This window comes from Eubalaena glacialis, chromosome 15 (genome assembly GCF_028564815.1).
Source record: "Eubalaena glacialis isolate mEubGla1 chromosome 15, mEubGla1.1.hap2.+ XY, whole genome shotgun sequence".
NCBI lineage: Eukaryota > Metazoa > Chordata > Mammalia > Artiodactyla > Balaenidae > Eubalaena > Eubalaena glacialis.
This window is the reverse complement of record NC_083730.1, coordinates 75,706,334-75,724,379: the sequence shown is the minus strand read 5'-3', so window position 1 is coordinate 75,724,379 and position 18,046 is coordinate 75,706,334. Positions and strand designations below refer to the sequence as shown.

General features: G+C 45.5%; 1 protein-coding gene across 7 annotated transcripts in view; it reads left to right on the top strand.

Moving 5' to 3' along the window:
* GIT2 (GIT ArfGAP 2) overlaps window positions 1–16,002 on the top strand; it is a 48,936-nt gene extending 32,934 nt beyond the window's left edge. For 4 of the 7 annotated variants that reach the window (XM_061168851.1, XM_061168852.1, XM_061168850.1 and 1 more), the window contains 6 exons: window positions 1,835–2,083; window positions 3,716–3,805; window positions 7,764–7,846; window positions 8,464–8,652; window positions 11,896–11,959; window positions 12,496–16,001. In XM_061168851.1, the coding sequence (XP_061024834.1) occupies window positions 1,835–2,083; window positions 3,716–3,805; window positions 7,764–7,846; window positions 8,464–8,652; window positions 11,896–11,959; window positions 12,496–12,708 (888 nt within the window). In that variant the 3' untranslated portion in view covers window positions 12,709–16,001. Of the gene's footprint in view, window positions 1–503; window positions 1,218–1,834; window positions 2,084–3,715; window positions 3,806–7,763; window positions 7,847–8,463; window positions 8,653–11,895; window positions 11,960–12,495 lie in introns of those variants that run through there. The other 3 variants (XM_061168853.1, XM_061168854.1, XM_061168855.1) reach the window with 3 other exon arrangements.
* The last annotated feature ends 2,044 nt before the right edge of the window (window positions 16,003–18,046 follow it).

Genomic DNA, 18,046 nt, shown 5'->3' with positions numbered 1-18,046 from the left:
GTTTTCACATAGACACACAAGCATGTGACCAGATCCCCCAGCCCTACACTGAGGACCGTGTGTCAGTTATGCTCCTCACTGGTTGGACCGTGACCATTTCATTGTAGATTATGAGTTCCCTAATAAGTAGTTTTGACAGGCACTTTATGCCTGTCCGTTTCCTGGAATGTAGGAATTTTCAGTAGCTGCTTGTCACTTTGCAGCTGTTCTTTCTTTGGAAAGGGAGTTGCAGATATAAGTTATGCCCTGAAAGCCTTTCTGGTGTAGAAGCAATCTACCCTTTCTTAGGGATCACGCTTTGAGAAAACTGAGAATGAGAATATTTCTGTTGCAAAGACAGTAAATCAGACTTTCACAAAAGTTTGGCACTACTAATATAAAGTATGTGGGATTTGTTTATTTAGCGAAGATGCATTGATTTTATTTCAAAGTTAGGTAAAGTTTTTTAATATATATAGTTGACAAAGTAGCATGATTTGTGTCTGATCTTTCACATTTAACAGTTGCTTGGAAAAGATGCTAATTAATGAAGAGGAGCAGCCACTATTGGTGTATTTTTCACAGATCGGTGCTTTCTAAAATAGAAATTGAAAGTAACTCCTAACACTGAATGGGCTTGCTATTGAAAAAGTAATGATCTCCTGGTGCAGACACAGTTGCTTGTGGACTTAAGCCTTGGCCCTGGTGGGGAATTTGGTCACATTTTACAATCTGTGTCAAAGAGTAGACAGCTGAACTCACACCACACCCAGCTTATAAAATGTCCTGGAAGATGGAGGAGCACCAGAGGGGAAGGACATTGTGCAGCCTGGACTCAGTTAATTGTGTTTAAAATGCCAGACGCTAAAGAGTAACTCGGTTCCTTGCTGATCCCTTAACTCTAATTCATCCAGCACCATGAAGCAGCCTGCATGTAAGGAATGGAAAGAGCGTTCAGGGTCTCCAAGTGACAGCCTCTAACTAAAACGGGGTGGTGCCAGGCAGATTAGAGTGTTTAAAGCTGACACCACCACGGTCGCATTTTTGGGCGGCAGAGCCAAAGGAGAGAGAGGCCAGGTATTCCGGCCCTGGCTGAAAGATGACCGATCACCAGAGGGCAGCGCGCGCTACGTGGAGCTTTCAGATGAAGATGTTGATAGTTCAATAGGTCTCCGGTTTTCTTCGTGATATGTTAATATAGCAAACTTAACCAAGATCTGGTTCCCTCTCTTTTTAAAAAAGTGCTGAATTGTTTGGAATTTTAAAGAGTATTATGTAATAAAAACTTGTTGATCTTATTTTTTCTTGTTGGCTTTTTGGGAAGCAGTAGCTCATCTGATTTTTCGTAAGCTGAATTTCACTGTCTTTCTTGCTTTGCAAAGCAACTCTAGTTATCTTTGTGCTGCTTCCATGGTGTCTGCTGACATTTTTGGCATTTGCAAATTGCTCAGGGCTCATTTGAAAAGCAAGTTACCTAAGTGATGTCTTAATGATCTCAAGTTCTTGCTTGAAACAGCCTTAGAATAATCCAGAGTGCAGCTTGCCTGCAAACATTTCCCAGGCCCACCATGACCAATTTTTACGTGGTTAGACAATTCGCTTTTAAAAAGTCCAAACTGCAACGGTTTCACATTCAGAAATTAGCTATTTAATTTGCTTAAGTGACAAAGTGAGTTGATTGCGTTTCACTCATTCTAGAAGAAAGAGTTTTGGTTTGTAGTTGCCTTTGACTTTCAACCCAGCGCGCTGTTACTGTTCTTATTGTTAGAGCTGGTAGTTGTATGCGTTTACTTGGTGTTTGCTTTTTCTGCTTGCTGTAGAAAAACACAGTCCCACTGCCAAACATGTCTTTCAGCTTCAAACACTCCAGAGTGAAAATTCGAACCTCAGGAAACAGGCCACAACCAATATATATCAGGTGCAAACTGATTCTGAGTACACAGACACTTCCAACCACTCTTCCTTAAAGAGACGTCCATCTGCCCGGGGCAGTAGGCCCATGTCCATGTACGAGACGGGATCAGGTCAGAAACCCTATCTCCCAATGGGAGAAGTGAACCACCCCGAAGAGAGCAGGACGAGACTCCAGCCTTTCCCTGCGCACGTAAGTAACACCACTGGCGCTTCTGCTTTTCACTCTGTGTCCAGCCTGACTCCTGCCTTCCCTCTTCTGAACCTGCAGATCCCCAGTCTCTGCTTTGCCAAATTGGGCTACAAGAGTCGTCCTTGTGTTTGCTGTATTAACATGTCGACAGGTGCTTGCGGTGTTCCCACAAGCACTCAGGGCCACTGGCCGAAAGTTTTCCAACAATCCTGGGGATTCTGGCTCTTGCTCAGCCCCTCTCCCCTTTTTCTCCCCCGTATCCATAATATCTTTCCCGGCCAGCCACTATTGGAACTTTTTTGGTAACAAGCTTCCTTCCCTATTTCCAAAAACAAAAGCAAATTATAAAGGTTACCGGCGGAAGTAAGTACCGTCTTCTTCGAGGTAGACGGGCATGTGCCCCCTTACGCACAGGAGCCCTGAGAATTCAAGGCGCCCCCTCTGCTCCTCCCAGTGGAGCGGGTGGCGTCTGTGGCCTGGGCATGCAGGCCAGGTCTGGAAGCCTCTGGGCCTCCGCAGCCCCTGCACCTGTGGTCAGTGTGCCTGCTTAGCTGCATCCTCTTCCCTGCGTGGAGAAAGTGTTGCTTTTTCACTTCATAAGAATGAGATGTAAGAATTCTATATCGACCTTACAAGCGTTACATTCCAAAGATCGTATTCTGTAACAGGCTACTAATGCTTCTATTTTACAGTGGAATAACTATTGTGTTGTGAGGGTTTCAAATATTATATTTCTTGGGGATTAATTTGTTTTAAAAAACCTATGTTTTGACAAAATGTTGCAGGCATTTTGAACCTATGTGATGTTTTCTCAAAGAGTAATATTTATCTTTTTGAATGTCAGAGTTATTCTTCAGTCCACTCTTATAGGAATTTCCAAAAAAATTCTCAGAGTAAATAGAAAGTAAAGGATATGGTCTAGGAAATTAAGCCCTAGTTTAATTTTGTCAAGCTTTAATGTGATAAAATTACAGTGTTGTTATATTGTAATTGGGAGTCTACTACTTCAACTTTTTAAGTTGTTTGGGCTGAACATTCTAAAGCAATTGATTTGATACATTTGGTGTAATGGGAATGCCATTGAACTAAGTTAAGAATCTGATTTTTGTATAACTGAAAACAAAATTTAGGAAGAGCCACTTTGTTAGTTTTCACAGTGTACTTTTTTATTTTAGAAACATTTAAAATGTAAGAACGTCTTATTATTGTAAAAGTTCTATATCTGTACTAAGGAGCAGATTGATAGCGTATACCAACTTTAAATCATTTGTATAGTTTTTCATTTCATATCATCTGTCCTGGTTAAAAAACAAGTATTTGTTTAAGGCTGTCTATTAAAAAAAAAAAAAAACATTGGCAAATTTGACAAATTATGCTAGGTATTGTCTTTCCCTCGTAGAAAAGTAACCTTATAAATTCCGAGTAATTTCCGAGAGGCATTTCACTAAGGGATTAAACATCTCTGGGGATCTGTCATTGGCTAGCGTGGAAGTTTCAGCACTGATCTCACGTGTGTAGTGAGTTGCTTTTTAGGATTCTTTTACTGGGAAACCTGGGCCGAAGCCAGGGTAGGTGGTGGGGTTTTTTGTTTGTTTTGTGTTTTCCCGAGTGTGTTTCTTTTTCCCCTTCCAGATTGGGAGGAGTGCGCTTGTGACCTCCTCTTCGTCTCTGCCTTCCTTCCCCTCCACACTTTCCTGGTCGAGGGACGAGAGCACCCGAAGGGTTAAGTACACTCTGAATGCTCTGCTCTCTGGAGGAGGGGCAGCGCTCCTGGCGCTCTGTGCTTCTCCCAGCCCTGCCTCCCTCCGCTAAGTGCTCTCTGTCCTGCATGAGGCAGCGCTTCCCTCCTGGTGTCTCAGCTCTCAGCACTCACACACGCATGCATGTCTGCAGGAGGAGGCCTCCGTCTCCTCGAACTCCACATGGCTCAGTCTCACGTGACATTTAACAAAGTCTGCAGTTCACCCTGTAACACTGATTCTGAGCATTCTGTCTTTTTAAACAATCAGAAAATTAGCTGGCTGCTGGTTAAATATTATAATAGGGCAAATCTGTCCAAATTTGTTCAGAGAACTAGTGTATTTGGACTAACGGAAACACTAAGACATCGTGCTCTTTATTTTTTATTTTTTTTTTACCTCTTGACATATTTTACCTCAGCACCTTACTTGACAAACCAAGGTTTTGCAGTCCCTGCGTTCTGCATCCGAATTGCAACACATGGCAGCACTGGAGGTGTAGGCACCTGTTAGTACGAAGCTGTTCACTTTGTTCTTTGGTCAAGTCCAGCTTGCCGACGTATAATTTACATTCCCAGTAACAGCACTTGATACAGGTAAGCTCCTTTTAGAGTAGCCAGGCAGCAAGTATTTATCAAGCACCTTGTCCACACCCAGCCTTTTGGAAAGTCAGTTAAAGGGTCCTGGGGACTTAGGTGACCTCCCTGCTCCCAAAGGCACTGTCAGTTTAAAAAACAGTTTCATGCATGAAGAGTACATGGCAGCAAGCTGGGAAAGTCGTGACAGAGCACAAGCTTTGCAAGCCTGTGTTCAGGTCCTGGCTCTTTTGTTTTTTACTGGAAGGGCAGTGTGGCTAAAGTGAGAGGAGGGAGGGTGGGTGTGGGTGAGGGACCACCTTTACAGACCAGGGGGATTTGCACTGCCCTTTGTCCGTTCCCTCCACGTTGGCAGGAACGATGGAGAGTCTTGCCCACTGCCAGTGCCTTATGGCTCGTGGAGGCCCTTTGGGGGTTCCTTTCTGCACTTTTGAGGTAATCTATTAAAAAAAACCTCTTGACATATGCTACTGTCTTCTGAGCAGTTCTGAAATTGAACTGCACTGTTTATATTACAGTATTTCAGTTAAAGTAAGGGGCAGTTAAATAGAAATGAATATCTTCTTTGAAATGTTGTTGCTAAGAGTCAAGTAAACCTCTTTTTGTCCGCTGTGAAAGTTTTTAAAAATTTGTTGGTAGTTTTGAGAATTATTGCAGAGACTGCTTACTGAGACAGTGTTTTGTGCCAGTCATTTAAACTGATGATCCTGATTGCTCCTGACAGCTTCATCGTGAGTTTAGGTTTTTATGGCATGTCTGTATGCAGAGAAAACTACAAATCTATTAAATAAACTGAACCAGCACCAGCTATAAGGTAACTTTTCTATTAACAGCTTTGAGAGAGCAGCACTTTTAACTAGTAGACCTTAGTTCTGCATGTTTACAATAATTTTCATAAAATTAATGCTGACTAATTTGAAATCCTGAAATATGCTTTTGTTGATAACGATGAAGGATTTAATGTAAGTAACGGATTTCCTGGGTGGTTATTGTTGTACGTTGTTTTCTGTATTTGAGAAACATTTCCTGAGTAATTTTATTAGATATATGAGTCATTACTCTTCTAAAATGTTTCAATGAAACTTGGTACTTTTGATCATTGTGGAGGTAATGCATTTGATTTGTAATTATCAAATTTACATCAAGGAAGGCAAAAAGATCCATTATAAAAAAGTGGGATTTTTCTGGGTTTAATTCCGTTTTCTAGCTTTTTCCACCGGAGCAGCTCTGGACAAATGTCCCAGGATAATTATTTAAATGCAAGTTTTTTATATTCCATTTTATGCTGTGTACGTGCATGTACACACACAAGCATACACTCATCTGTGTGTGTGTACGTATATATAAAAACTAAAGGAAAAGAAATTTATTAGACATTCACTGTGAAAGGTAAGAAGAGATTTTTTTGTTTTGTTTTTTGTTTTTTGTTTTGTTTTGTTTTTTGAGATCATCTCTGCAAGAGCCTGGTTTCACTGTTCCGTGCCTGCCTTTGGTCTTCCATGTAGATAGCCAGTAGCCAGTAACTCACTGATTGATCCATGAAGCCAAACCAAAAGCAGCAAGTGAAGCAGAACTGCTTGCTGGTAGGAGATATAAACAAAGGGATCTTAAATGTTGTAGTAGTTTTTACAGAACTTAGCTTTACAGACTCTTTATAGCTGCAGGCCAACATTTTCAGTCATTTGCCAGATGTATTTGAGTGGTTTCAGTACAAACTCGTATTGAACTTTAGGAGCCCAGTGCAAGTGTCTTACGTTAAGTGGCTGGGACCAAATAGAGCATTTGGGGGAAACATGAAAGACTCAGCAGACAGAGAAAGAGTGTTCTCCCTGGGAGAGGACAGAGAGGGGTCATGGGGATAGTAAGCAGCACGTGGTGTGAATAAGGAGCCTTTCCCCATCTCAGGGCTGGCTGGCTGGCTGCCTGCCTGCCCGCCCGCATAGGGCCTTCAGAGGGCCAAGCAGCATTATCAGTAAGGAGCAAACAATTAAACTTTATGGAGACTTACTTAACTGACTCACTCTAAGGGAGCCATTCATTTGAGTGAAGCTACAGGGTCTCCGTATGTTTAAACAGGGCTCTGAATTTACAGGCTCTATATCTTTAGCCACATTTTATTGCAGCAACAATAAAATTCCTTAGGCACATGTTTTGATTAACTTGGATTAAATTCAAGTTACAGAGCTAGAAATAGCTCATATTTGTCTTTTGCAATTGGTAATCAATTTAGGTTTTAAATCGGCTTCCACTGATTTCTGTTCAAATGAAGAAATTCCCAAGAACTATGGGTAAAATAAATACTGAGGGGAAATCCTTTGTATTAAATACTCCAGAACTAACATAGTCCCTTTCAAAGGAATGTGGTCCCCTTCAAATGTTGTCACCCCAGAAGGCCCTGTACTTAGCAGTGCTGCCATTTGCTCAAAACAGTTGTAGGATTCCTGTGTCCCATTTTTGTTGCACCATATCTTTATGTTTTAAGGGATAGATGTTTTGGGAGACAGATGAAAGGGGTTGGAAACCAAGTGTCACACCGGGTTAATCCATTTTGGTTCACAAACAACGTGTGGCAATGAATGAATGGTTTCTGGTTTCCTTGTGTGGCTCACACAAGCCGTCTCTGAGGGTAGTTCTTGGAGAGCTGTGTTGTGAGCAGTGAAGGTCCTCAGGGCCCCAGGTGTGGGGTATTGGAGGTAGCAGGAGACAGGAAGCCCAGGTTCTTAGTCCAGGTTTTCTGCTGACTCTTTGGCCTTGGGGGTGACCCCCAGCTCTTTTGGCCCTTCCTTTTCCCATCTGGTATTAGACTAACTAACCTGCAGGCGACTCCCAGTGCTGACGATCTGTGGATATATGTGCGGACCCATTTGCTTCTTAAATGGGCCCCATTATATTATAGTTAAACTCCATACTCCTCAGAGAGCTAAACGTGAGCGTTGCCTTGCATGTCTGTTAGTTTGTACCGGGGATCTGTGTATGGAGCAGCTAAGAAGCAAAGAAGAAAATGGGGCAGAGAAGGAAAGAAACCGTTTCTGGATCCACTATTCATCTGTTACTAAATTAAAAAAAAAATTTTTGTTTTATTTTCTGGCCGCGCCACGCAGCTTGCAGGATCATAGTTCCCTGACCAGAGATCAAACCCGGGCCCCGGACAGTGAAAGCACCGTGTCCTAACCACTGGACCACCAGGGAATTCCCTGTTCCTAAATTTTTAATAAAGCATCGGCCCCCGTCCCAGATGAGATCTGGGGCATGAAGGCCACGTAGCCTGACAGGTAACAATTCCTGAGAAGGCACCCAAGAAGTGTCTGGTGCTCTCAACTAATGGGGTCGCCTTTTCTCTTGTAGGCATCCAGGCTGGAGAAGCAGAACAGCACACCTGAAAGTGACTATGACAACACTCCCAATGACAGGGACCCGGATGACTTGGGGTACATGTGCAGGAAGAATGCCCTGGGGCTGGGCTCTTCAACCAGAGACCGAGCAGCGTGGTCAGGAGGCACACTTCACCACCTGCACCTGCTTCTCTGTTTTCAGACCCATAAGGTCCTCAGATATTAAGGCATAAGTTCATAGTTCACACCTCTTCCCATCTCACATTATTGCCACAGGGGCCTTTTTTCCTTTTACCAGCAGGTTAGACTCATCTCTGAGTCTCTGTAATGCGCTTAAAGTCAGTTCTCCATTTCATTTTCGAGTCAACGTTAGGTTACATCCTGCATTTGCATCCCAAGGAATTGGCTCGATTAGGGTGGCTTCATAACCACACACCCTCCCTGTTCCGGTTGTTCCCTCCCTTTCCCCGTCTTTAGCCTTCCTACGAGGGTCATCACGTCCACCCCCGTGGTAGAATGAAACAGCCTCCCTATGAGCTGTGGCTGCCTGCTGATGAACCAGCCTTACCCTGAGTCTCCTGCCAGACAGGATAAAGGAAACCACAAAAGCAGCCCACTCGTGCCTTCGGCACATGCACATGCTGTGGCTCCTAGAAGCAGAGAGGCAGCTGATCAGTACCTGTCACATTTAACCACTTCTTCAATGCTCACAGGTCAAGCAGGAAGGGAAGGCAAAGAAGTACAGTGTGGCAAAGTGATGGCTCAGGCCCAGATGCAGCAGAGCCCCACGCGGCCCCGAGCCCCGTCTTCCCCAGCACCGAAGACGTCATCCGGAAGACTGAACAGATCACTAAAAACATACAGGAGCTCTTAAGAGCAGCCCAAGAAAATAAACACGACAGGTAAGGGGGCTTGACTGTCCGGCCTGGCAGGACGTGTGCACGTGCTCTGCAAGAGATGCTGCTGCTCCCTTACAGACGGGGATTTTTTTTTTAATACGCTCACTTCAAAAGTTGTTGAAAATTTCAGGTTTATGTAACAGGCTTAAAAACAAATTTGTAAATTTGTCTTTTTTTTTTATGTAGTATTTTTAATCTTTCATCTTCTTACGAAGTGCTCTGAATATAGCTGCCTCTAGAGAGAGAATTGCAGCGTATTTGGGGTAGTGACATTCCTAGTTCTCGAGGTAAAAGAAGCTACCTCAAAACTGGCAACACATTCTCCCGGCCACACTGCTGTCTGTGGTCTCCTTAGCTGGGGAGAAATCTGCTGCCATAGAAGGTATCCTGCAATGAACCTGATTTCTTACCTTTTTCCCTCATGCATGTGCACGTCTAAGAAGCAAGTGGTTTTTAGAAAAGTTTATCTAATTGTCACCCAAATCATTCTGTGCTCCTGAATGAAGAGTCTGCTCGCTCTGGGCAGAACCATATCTTGCAGAGTTATTTCTTACTGCAGAGAAGGGCCCGGCTCTCGTTCTAACTCACCCCTCTGTTCTCTGGTAAGTTGTTAGCTGTTGCAGGCGGTATCCTGGTCTCACGCGGCCGGCCTGCTCCAGACACAATCATGACACGTTTAACATCATCCCACTGAGTTTATGAAAGCGGCAGAATTTGATCAAAACCCAAGAACAATCTCATTTTTTTCATTAGGTCAGCAAAGTTTAGGGCTTCGGTGAAGAACTTCTCTCCATGCCTTTGCACGAACAAAAGTTGTTCAAGGAACACAGCACTGCTTCTTCTTTTTCCTGTTCTCTTCCATGAAAAGATGCACCAGTGTCTTTTGCATTCTCCGTGTCCCTCGCACTGCCATGCTCACCTCCCCATTTTCTACCCTTTTCCGTTTTGCTGTACAGCTCAGACTTCTCCCGGTGTCATTATTTCCCACTCAGTAGGAGAGGAATGGTCAGTGTTTATTGAAGGAGCAGAGCTAGTCTTCATGGCTGGACTGCTGGAGGCTCCTCAGAGAAAAGGAGGAACCTGCATAATTTCTCAGCCTCCTTCCACGAAAATTATATAGCTGTTTATCTCCCCCCTCCCCCGGACTTCCTCTTTATCACACGCCCTTCCTGCCTCACACGCTACAGGTGTGGAGTTCTCTGCTCAGCACCACAGCCTTGGCAACAGACAACTTCATTACCACATTACATAAAGCAGAACATTTCACACCTCACACGTATCAAGGCACCGTGATAACAGGGCGAACTCCTTCCCTGGGGCTCTCCCACCATTGAACAACATGCTTCACTTCTCATTTCCCCTGGCTCAGAAGTGCCTTGCTCGTATTTCAAACAGCAACCAAGAACTATGCTTACATTAAGTTTCTCTCTTTGATGGTTGTCAAAAATATAAATATCTGCCCTGGAGCTGTTTCTGGCTTCAAAGATCACAATATGTGGTGCTTGGTACAATTTGGGAAGTTTCTTTTTTTTTTTTTTTAAGATATACAAATCCATTCAATATATGTCATGATCTGTTTTCTGTAAGAACCATGAGAGAATGATGCAGAGATTTTTAATCATCAACTCACTCTTTTGGTTTAAACTAGAATTGGTCTAGAGAATTTATATTTTATAAATTGTTCAGTGTTCTCTTAACATCTCTGGTTCCTTGCATATCTGAGACACTTTCTCTTTTTTTTGGCTGCACTGGGTCTTCGTTGCTGCGCGCGGGCTTTCTCTAGTTGCGGTGAGCGGGGGCTACTCTTCGTTGAGGTGCGCGGGCCTCTCATTGCAGTGGCTTCTTCTGTTGCAGAGCACAGGCTCTAGGTGCGGGGGCTTCTGTAGTTGTAGCACATGGGCTCAGTAGTTGCGGCACGCAGGCCCTAGAGTGCGCGGGCTTCAGTAGTTGTGGCGCACGGGCTCTAGAGCACAGGCTCAGTAGTTGTGGCACACGGGCTTAGTTGGTCTACGGCATGTGGGATCTTCCCGGACCAGGGCTCAAACCTGTGTCCCCTGCATTGGCAGACGGATTCTTAACCACTGTGCCACGAGGGAAGTCCCGACACTTTCATTTATAACCTTGCATTATACGAATTAAACCCATGCCTTTTTCTCTTGTTTTCTCCTCTCGATGATCCATTGCTTGTGCTCATCCTAAGTGGACCAGTAACCCATGCAGGCACAGTCAGGCTTAGTCCTGGTCCCCTGGGCTGAGCAAGCTCCCCACAGCCCCTGACCTTCCCTCAGCCTGGTCCCATCCCCTCAGCCTCCAGCCTCACTCCCTGCCTGTCTCTGTTTCTGTCTCTCTCTCTTACACACAATTACACAGTCCAGGGATTACTACATATTATGCGCAAAAGCCTTTTCAAGGAAAGATAACAAGTTGTGAACGTGGACCTCCTCTGGTAGAGAAGGAGGAGGACTTTGTCATTAATCTGCATGTGCTTTCTTTCGTGGCTTATTGAGGACTTCCTAAAATATGTCGTAATGAGTGAGTTTTTGAGAGATGTCCTTAGGAAAAATGTCTCCTCTGTGTAGCAGGAGGAAAGGGTGAATTATATTTCTGGGTCAAAATGAAAACCATAACCAGCAAAACATAAAACTCTTAGGTGTGGCTCTCAGTTAATGTTCAAGAAACATTTATGGCTGATACAGTGGTTGCTGTGGACATTGCCTTTTTTTGAGGACCTTTGTCACCAGATGGGTTGTTGCCCCTTCACATTTGCAAGTTAAATAACTCCTATGCATTGGTGTTTTTGTTATTTCATGGTGTATGGTTCTAACTGCTCATAAAGGTAAAAGTCGGGAATTCCCAATTGGAAGGCATTTTGGTATAATTCAAACCAGTTTCTTGAGATGCAATGATTTAATTAAAATGTAGGCAGTCTTAATTTGAATGACCACCTTGAGGAGGTGTAGATATCTTTACAGACTAACTGTTCTGTGGCTCCACCTGGCTGGTAGTGGACGTTGCCTACATTCATACCTGGAGACTGTTTTTGTCTGACTGAATGAACTTTCAAGAAAGGATGGGGCCCCTGCTTTATCACAGAGCACCTCCTGTTGATGTGGGATCCACAGCAGGTTGGCCATGGCCTCAATCCCTTTGTTACGGGAATGTAAATGGGACCTATTCTTAGCCGAGTATTCTCTGTCTCTGAATTATTTTCACTGTCTTTGAATAACCTCTTCAATATTCTTGCAGTTATATTCCCTGCTCAGAGAGGATACACGTAGCTGTTACAGAAATGGCAGCATTATTCCCCAAAGTAAGTCACTCCCTACTAACTTGGTTCAGATCCCTTTTAATGAACTGTAAGAAATTTCTTTATGACCTTTACATTATATTAACCTTTTTGTAGCACAGAAAGTTTTAAATATGCATATAGCCATATAGGGCTTTGAAATATTTTTTGTGCTACATGAGTATTGATTTGGGTTTAATAAGACAAGAATGTACAAGCCAAATGCTGAAAGGTAAAGCATTAATAGAATGAAATTTTATCTGGAATATTTCACCCAAGTGGATTAATATTTTTCAAAAACCACTTCAGTATAGCACTACTAAATGCATACTACTACATACACTGCATGCACTTTGACCTTTGAGACAGAGCCCTTCAGCATCCGCCACACTGTGGGTTGCCAAGCTTGCAATGTTCCGAGCACTCTCAGTGAAAAAGTGCTGGACAGAACTGCTGTTCACTGTGGAATAACTTGAGTTGTTTTCCAAGGAATGCTTGTCCCTGCTCTCGGATACATCCACCCTGCAGTTCATGGCGAATGCCTGTGTTTTTCTGTTTAGAAACCCAGGTCCGACATGGTGAGGACTTCCCTCCGCTTACTGACATCCAGTGCCTACCGACTCCAGTCGGAGTGCAAGAAGACCCTCCCAGGCAACCCGGGCCCACCCACGGACATCCAGCTGGTCACGCAGCAGGTCATCCAGTGTGCGTACGACATCGCCAAGGCCGCCAAACAGCTGGTCACCATCACCACCAAAGAGAACAACAACTGAATGGCAGGGCTGGCCCGGCCCTTCTGTTTTCGAGGCTTTTCTAAGTCCGGTTTCCAATTTAGACATGGAACGCTTCCGATTTTTACAGAAACAAACGTTTAATGAAAATTTAAAACTTTTTAAAAGAAAACTCAGTATTATTTTTGCATGTTTTCTAACAAATTTTCAACTGTTAATTTAACCCACTTGCCTTATTTGTGCCTGTTTGCCAGTTTACCTTCTGACGTGCTGTTGTGCTGTCCGTGACCGTCGAGTTAATGATCATAGATATCCAAAAGCAGATCTTCATTGTTTAAAGTATTTTAGAACTTTTCCATCCCTTCAGACTCCTTGCCTATGGCTAAAACTATAAGTGAGAGTTTTACTGAAACATTCTCCGGAGAGAGTTGGGTTAAAAAAAAAAAAAATCAACATTGTCTGTTCCCTATCAAGCATTGTGCAATAAGCAGATTTTCCAGCCTCTACTGCAGAATCTCTAAGTTTGGGGTATCTCCAAGCAGGCATGTTAGAGAAAGGACTTTGCCACTTTCTAAAAATAGTGTAACAATCTCTCTTGGAAGGAAACAATGAAGTGTTCAGTTTCTTTTAACTGTTCTATCATATTAGATGTTCTCTCATCTAATTCTTCAATCCTATCTCTGTCTATTTCTATTTTACTATCATCCTGAAGTCTCCATGGTATCCGATAAGCACTCATGGTCCCCGTAGTGTGTCCCTTGGCCGTGTTATCACGCACACTCTGAGGAGCCTCAGTCCCACGAGCCGTAACTAATTTCGTCCCTCCCCATTCAGATAGCACTGCCATAAACGGTGACAAGAGCAATGATCTGCTCCCCTTACTCCTCTAGCCGCCTAAAGCCTTCCCACACGACCTGCTTCGCATATCTCGCCACCTTTAAGGACTTCTCATGAGGTAAGATGTGTACAATCACCTGAGTTCGCTTCTCTTCCATTATCTCACTGGTACTTCACAGTTAGACATCACCTTTCAAGGGACTTCCAATGCAGGGGGTGTCAGTTCGATCCCTGGTTGGGGAGCTGAGATTCTACATGCCTCATGGCCAAAAAAAACAAAACATAAAACAGAAGTGATATTGTAACAAATTCAGTAAAGACTTGAAAAAAAATGGTCCACATCAAAAAAAAAATTCTTTAGACATCACCTTTCAAGAATTCCCTGGAGTGCTCTCGCTGACTACCCACTATTCCAAAACTACGAAAGCATGCAGGTGTAAATTCTGGAACGTACCGAGATTAAGTTAATCTCAACTGAGCCTTTTAAGTTACTAAGAAGAGCTTTGTTGTTCTAAAAGCCAAAGCATATTCCTTCCTGCTTTTTGCCGCAGTTTTGTGTGGGTGTGGCTCAGACCCTGACCTAGATCAGGGGGGCCAGGGGGTACTGACATTGGTGAGTGAAGCGAGCCAGGTGCCCAGGGCAGGGGACAGTGGGGGAGCCCGTGGCACATCCGTGGGCACAGCAGCTCCCTGGCTCCACTCAGGCTGCCGCGTGGAAAAGTGGGCCTGGGGTTGCTGGAGCTTTGATTTGTCAGGAGACACCAGATACTTTTTGTGCCGTCTCCCCATTTGTAAATGTTCGCGACTCATCTAAAAGTGTTCACGGCACACATGTGGGTGAGCTTCGGCCTCTAGGCTGCCAGCTCACAGCTCTGCTGTGTAGTGTGAGGGCCTGGCTTCCCTGGTCTCCCCCGGTTTAGCCTCTGAGCCTTACCTGGAGCGTGGCCACCGTGCCCTGTGATCAGTTGCTGTTAGTCCTTGTTTCACCCATCTTTTCTGTCCCATAGCGCTCATTCACACACGTGAAAAAGTCAAACTAATCAAAGTTGCCTAAAAATATCCTCAATAAGCCTGTATTTTCACAGAACTGTTTGATTCACAAACACCTTTGTAGTGTGACCGAATGCTGTCGGAGAGGAGCACCGCAATGGTGTTTAGTTTACTAAGTCACTGTGAGTGGGTGCTTTCGCCGGTGTTTGCTGCACTGAGTGGTGTGGGGAAAGGGTCCACATCGCCAAGACTTGTCTGCACAAACCTAAGTGCCATGCTCTTATTGGATGCTGAGGGGACGCCTTCTCGAAGGATGTCTTCTACCTTAAGTTCAAGCAGTGTCTGAGAACCTTTTCTGCATGCTGCATGTACCGGGCTGTCCCTCCTCTTCCTTGCAAACACGTGCCCTCCTGCCAGGCCTACACGGGCTCCTCGGAAAAGACCCAGCGGCAGTCCAGAGTCAGTGCCCTTGGCTTCCCGGGGAGGAGGGGCTTCTGGATAATGAGTCGCCTGCGGTGGGTGAAGTGGTGTCTTCACTCCAACACTCAGGACCTGCAGTGAAGGACGCTGTTTCGTGCCGCTGGAGAAAGTCAAGGAACATGGGGACCACCAAAGCATTTCCAGTTGTGAGAACACCGCAGGAGGTTGCTCTGTTAACCCACAGTGCCAAAACCCGGGAAGGAAGTTCCCAGGTGGAGTGACAGGAGGGCCACAGCTCGTCCTTCTCATCAAAGTGCCCTGCCCGTTTCCTCGGCCCTGAGAGGCCGGGGTTAGAGGTCCCCGGGGCCTGCAGACAACTCACACCTTGTCTGAACGGTCGTTCACCGTCTTTTGCACATGGGTTCCACAGCCTTGCACTAGTGTCTGAGTTCTGTAATGTCATTCTCTTACCCTTGATTCTCAAATCCCTGCCCCCTCAAATGCCTCTCGGAGCTGAGAGGTCGGAGGTAGGAAACCGGCATTTGCCACTTGCTGGGGGGAGACGGCTCCACCCCTGAGCTCCTTCAACTGAAGTCATCGTCTGCCTCAGAATGCAAATAGTTCTTACTTGCCAAAGAACAATGAATCGGGCCCAAAGACCAAATACAACATCTCATCAATTGGAACTATAAACGCACAACTCAGGAGCTGTCCTCCGATTCCTCCAGCGGTTTAAGCTGCAGAACCAGAGTGAGACCGGCATGAGTGTCCTCCGCAGCCACCCTGAGCTCCCCAAGCAGAGAGTTTTCCTTCTTTCCTTGTCCCGGTTGAAGGTCACCTTGATTTTACAAAAGAAAATGCTGCATAGGAAAAATGAAATGCCTTTTATTCCAATGTGTTTTATCCATGTCACCCATTATTCTGTACTTATTTTTCCTGTTTGTTGTACATTCTATTCCTGTAATTATTGTTCAACCCTTTAAGCGTTGTAAAATCGTTTTGGAATTAGTGCCTGCTAGTTATGCAATAAACAGGCTCTGTAAGTGTCCTTGTGGTAATTCTATGCTTCCCATCAATAAGTTGATGTTTCCAGATACTAGGTCAAAGTTCCTAGAAAGTTCTTCCTACAGAACCCCATCTTTGATGAGAGACGGTATCAAATGTGCCTCCACCCTGGGGGGGCTCTGTCTGTTTTCAGAAAGGATGACCTTTTCCTCCTCTGTGCTCAGCAGATAGCTTTCTTACAAGAAGTCTTGCATCAAGGAATCAGTTCCATGTATCTTATCATGATGCATTTACTCCTCACGTTAAATTCTGTAAATTCAGCGAAAGCCAGCCGAGCGCAGGCGCCCTCACTTCTCCTGGGCAGGTGATCGGGTGGCGAAGTCAGTTCGGTCTCTCGAGGCCCCCAGTCTTCTACTTTCAGAGCCAGGCTGTTGTGCGGGTTCACATGGGGGAGCTGTGGGATAGATTTACACCGGGTTCAACAAGGATACCCACAGTCCCCGTCAACTGTCCTCCCGACGGGTGACTTGGGGCACTTCTCCCAAACAGAAGAAGGGGTGGGGCAGCACGGGTGCCTTTCTAAGTGAGAAGCCCGGGGAAGACGGAGCATCCTCTCTGTGTGATCCAGCTTGTCCGAGGACCTTGCAGTTCAGACCCATCATCAGCTCACTCCCAGAGACAGCTCCTAGGGCAGGGGTTCTGCAGTGAGCCAGCATCAGAGCCCCTGGAGGGCTTGGGAAAGAGTCTCCTGTTCACCTCTGCTTCAGCAGCTCTGGGGCAGGGGCCCAAGAATCTGCGCTTCTCACGGGGTCCCAGGGATGCTACTGCTGCTGGTCCAGGGACCACACTCTGAGAAGCACCGCTGTAGACCATTTTCAGGCCCCGCCACCAACACCACACAGCTCCTTGCCTTCTGCTTTCGAGACACGCCTGGGACCTGGGACCCTTTACTGCAGTGTTGCAAAGCTTGCACCTGGACCCACCTCGCCTCAAGCTACAAAATACAGAGAAACTGTATTCGACTAAAAATAACTGTGTGCATGGGCAGTTGGGGCAAATTCTGGACCCAAAAGATACAAAAAGACAAAAAAAAAAAAAGAAAACCAACTGCCATTTCTGAAGAGCCAGGAGCAAAAACAGCATGTTGGGAGCAAAAGTAGGGTACTGAGCATGCCCCCTGCACTCAACACCACCTGAGGGGGAGGTAAAATACCTAAGCCACCTCTCCAGCCAGACCTCTGGACACAACCCTACCCTCACCCCATATAAGGAACAGGCTTGCCCCACCCGTCAGCTAGCGAGCAAGCCAGGGAAACTGTTGTTTGTTCTTGCTTCCCCCTGCTGCAGCAGGGGCCCCAATAAAGCCTTGCCTGAATTTCATGTCTGGCCTCTAGTCAATTTCTCTTGATTGGGGAAGGCCAAGAACCCTGGTCGGTATCACTTTTAGCCGTGTTTTTATAATAATTATAATTAAAGCTCACATTTATCAACTATTTACTCTGTCCCAGGCACCGTGCTGGGTTCCTTATGTATATTAACTTGTTGAATCCTATCTGCAGCCCTGTGAAGCAGGAGGAGTTGTTCCCATTTTACAGATGAGGAAGTTACACTTGAGGAGGTTACGTCCCGCATCCAGGGATGAGGGAGAGCGTGTAAGTTATTGTCAGTCCGGTGTGTCTTCCTCGTAATCAGCCAAGGTGGGTTTTCATGACCCTAGAGGGGTCTGTGACTAAGGAGCTCAGAGAACGTGGCCTCTGTGCAGAGGTGAAGCCCGGGGAGGCTGCATCCCTGAAGGTCTGCGTAAGAGGTGATGTGAGATGATGTGAATAAAGGGCATTAGTAAGTAACCGGGGCACAGTCTTCTTGTGCCCATAAGACGTGTCTCACCCTTGAGCCCCAGGCACCAGGACCCCTCCAGCGTTTGTTGAGTGACCGACTGGCAGGACTGTCCACTGGCTCCCAAGCATGGGCATTGCTTTCCCAACCGTGGGGCTGCACAGAGGCGGCCTCACCACAGGGACAGCTCTGGGGCCATCTGAGGCTGACACTCTACGAGGCTGTCCAGGAGCTGGTCCCCGTGGCCCACGGACACCGGGCAGAGGTGGCCACCAAACCAGAAGCCAGAGCC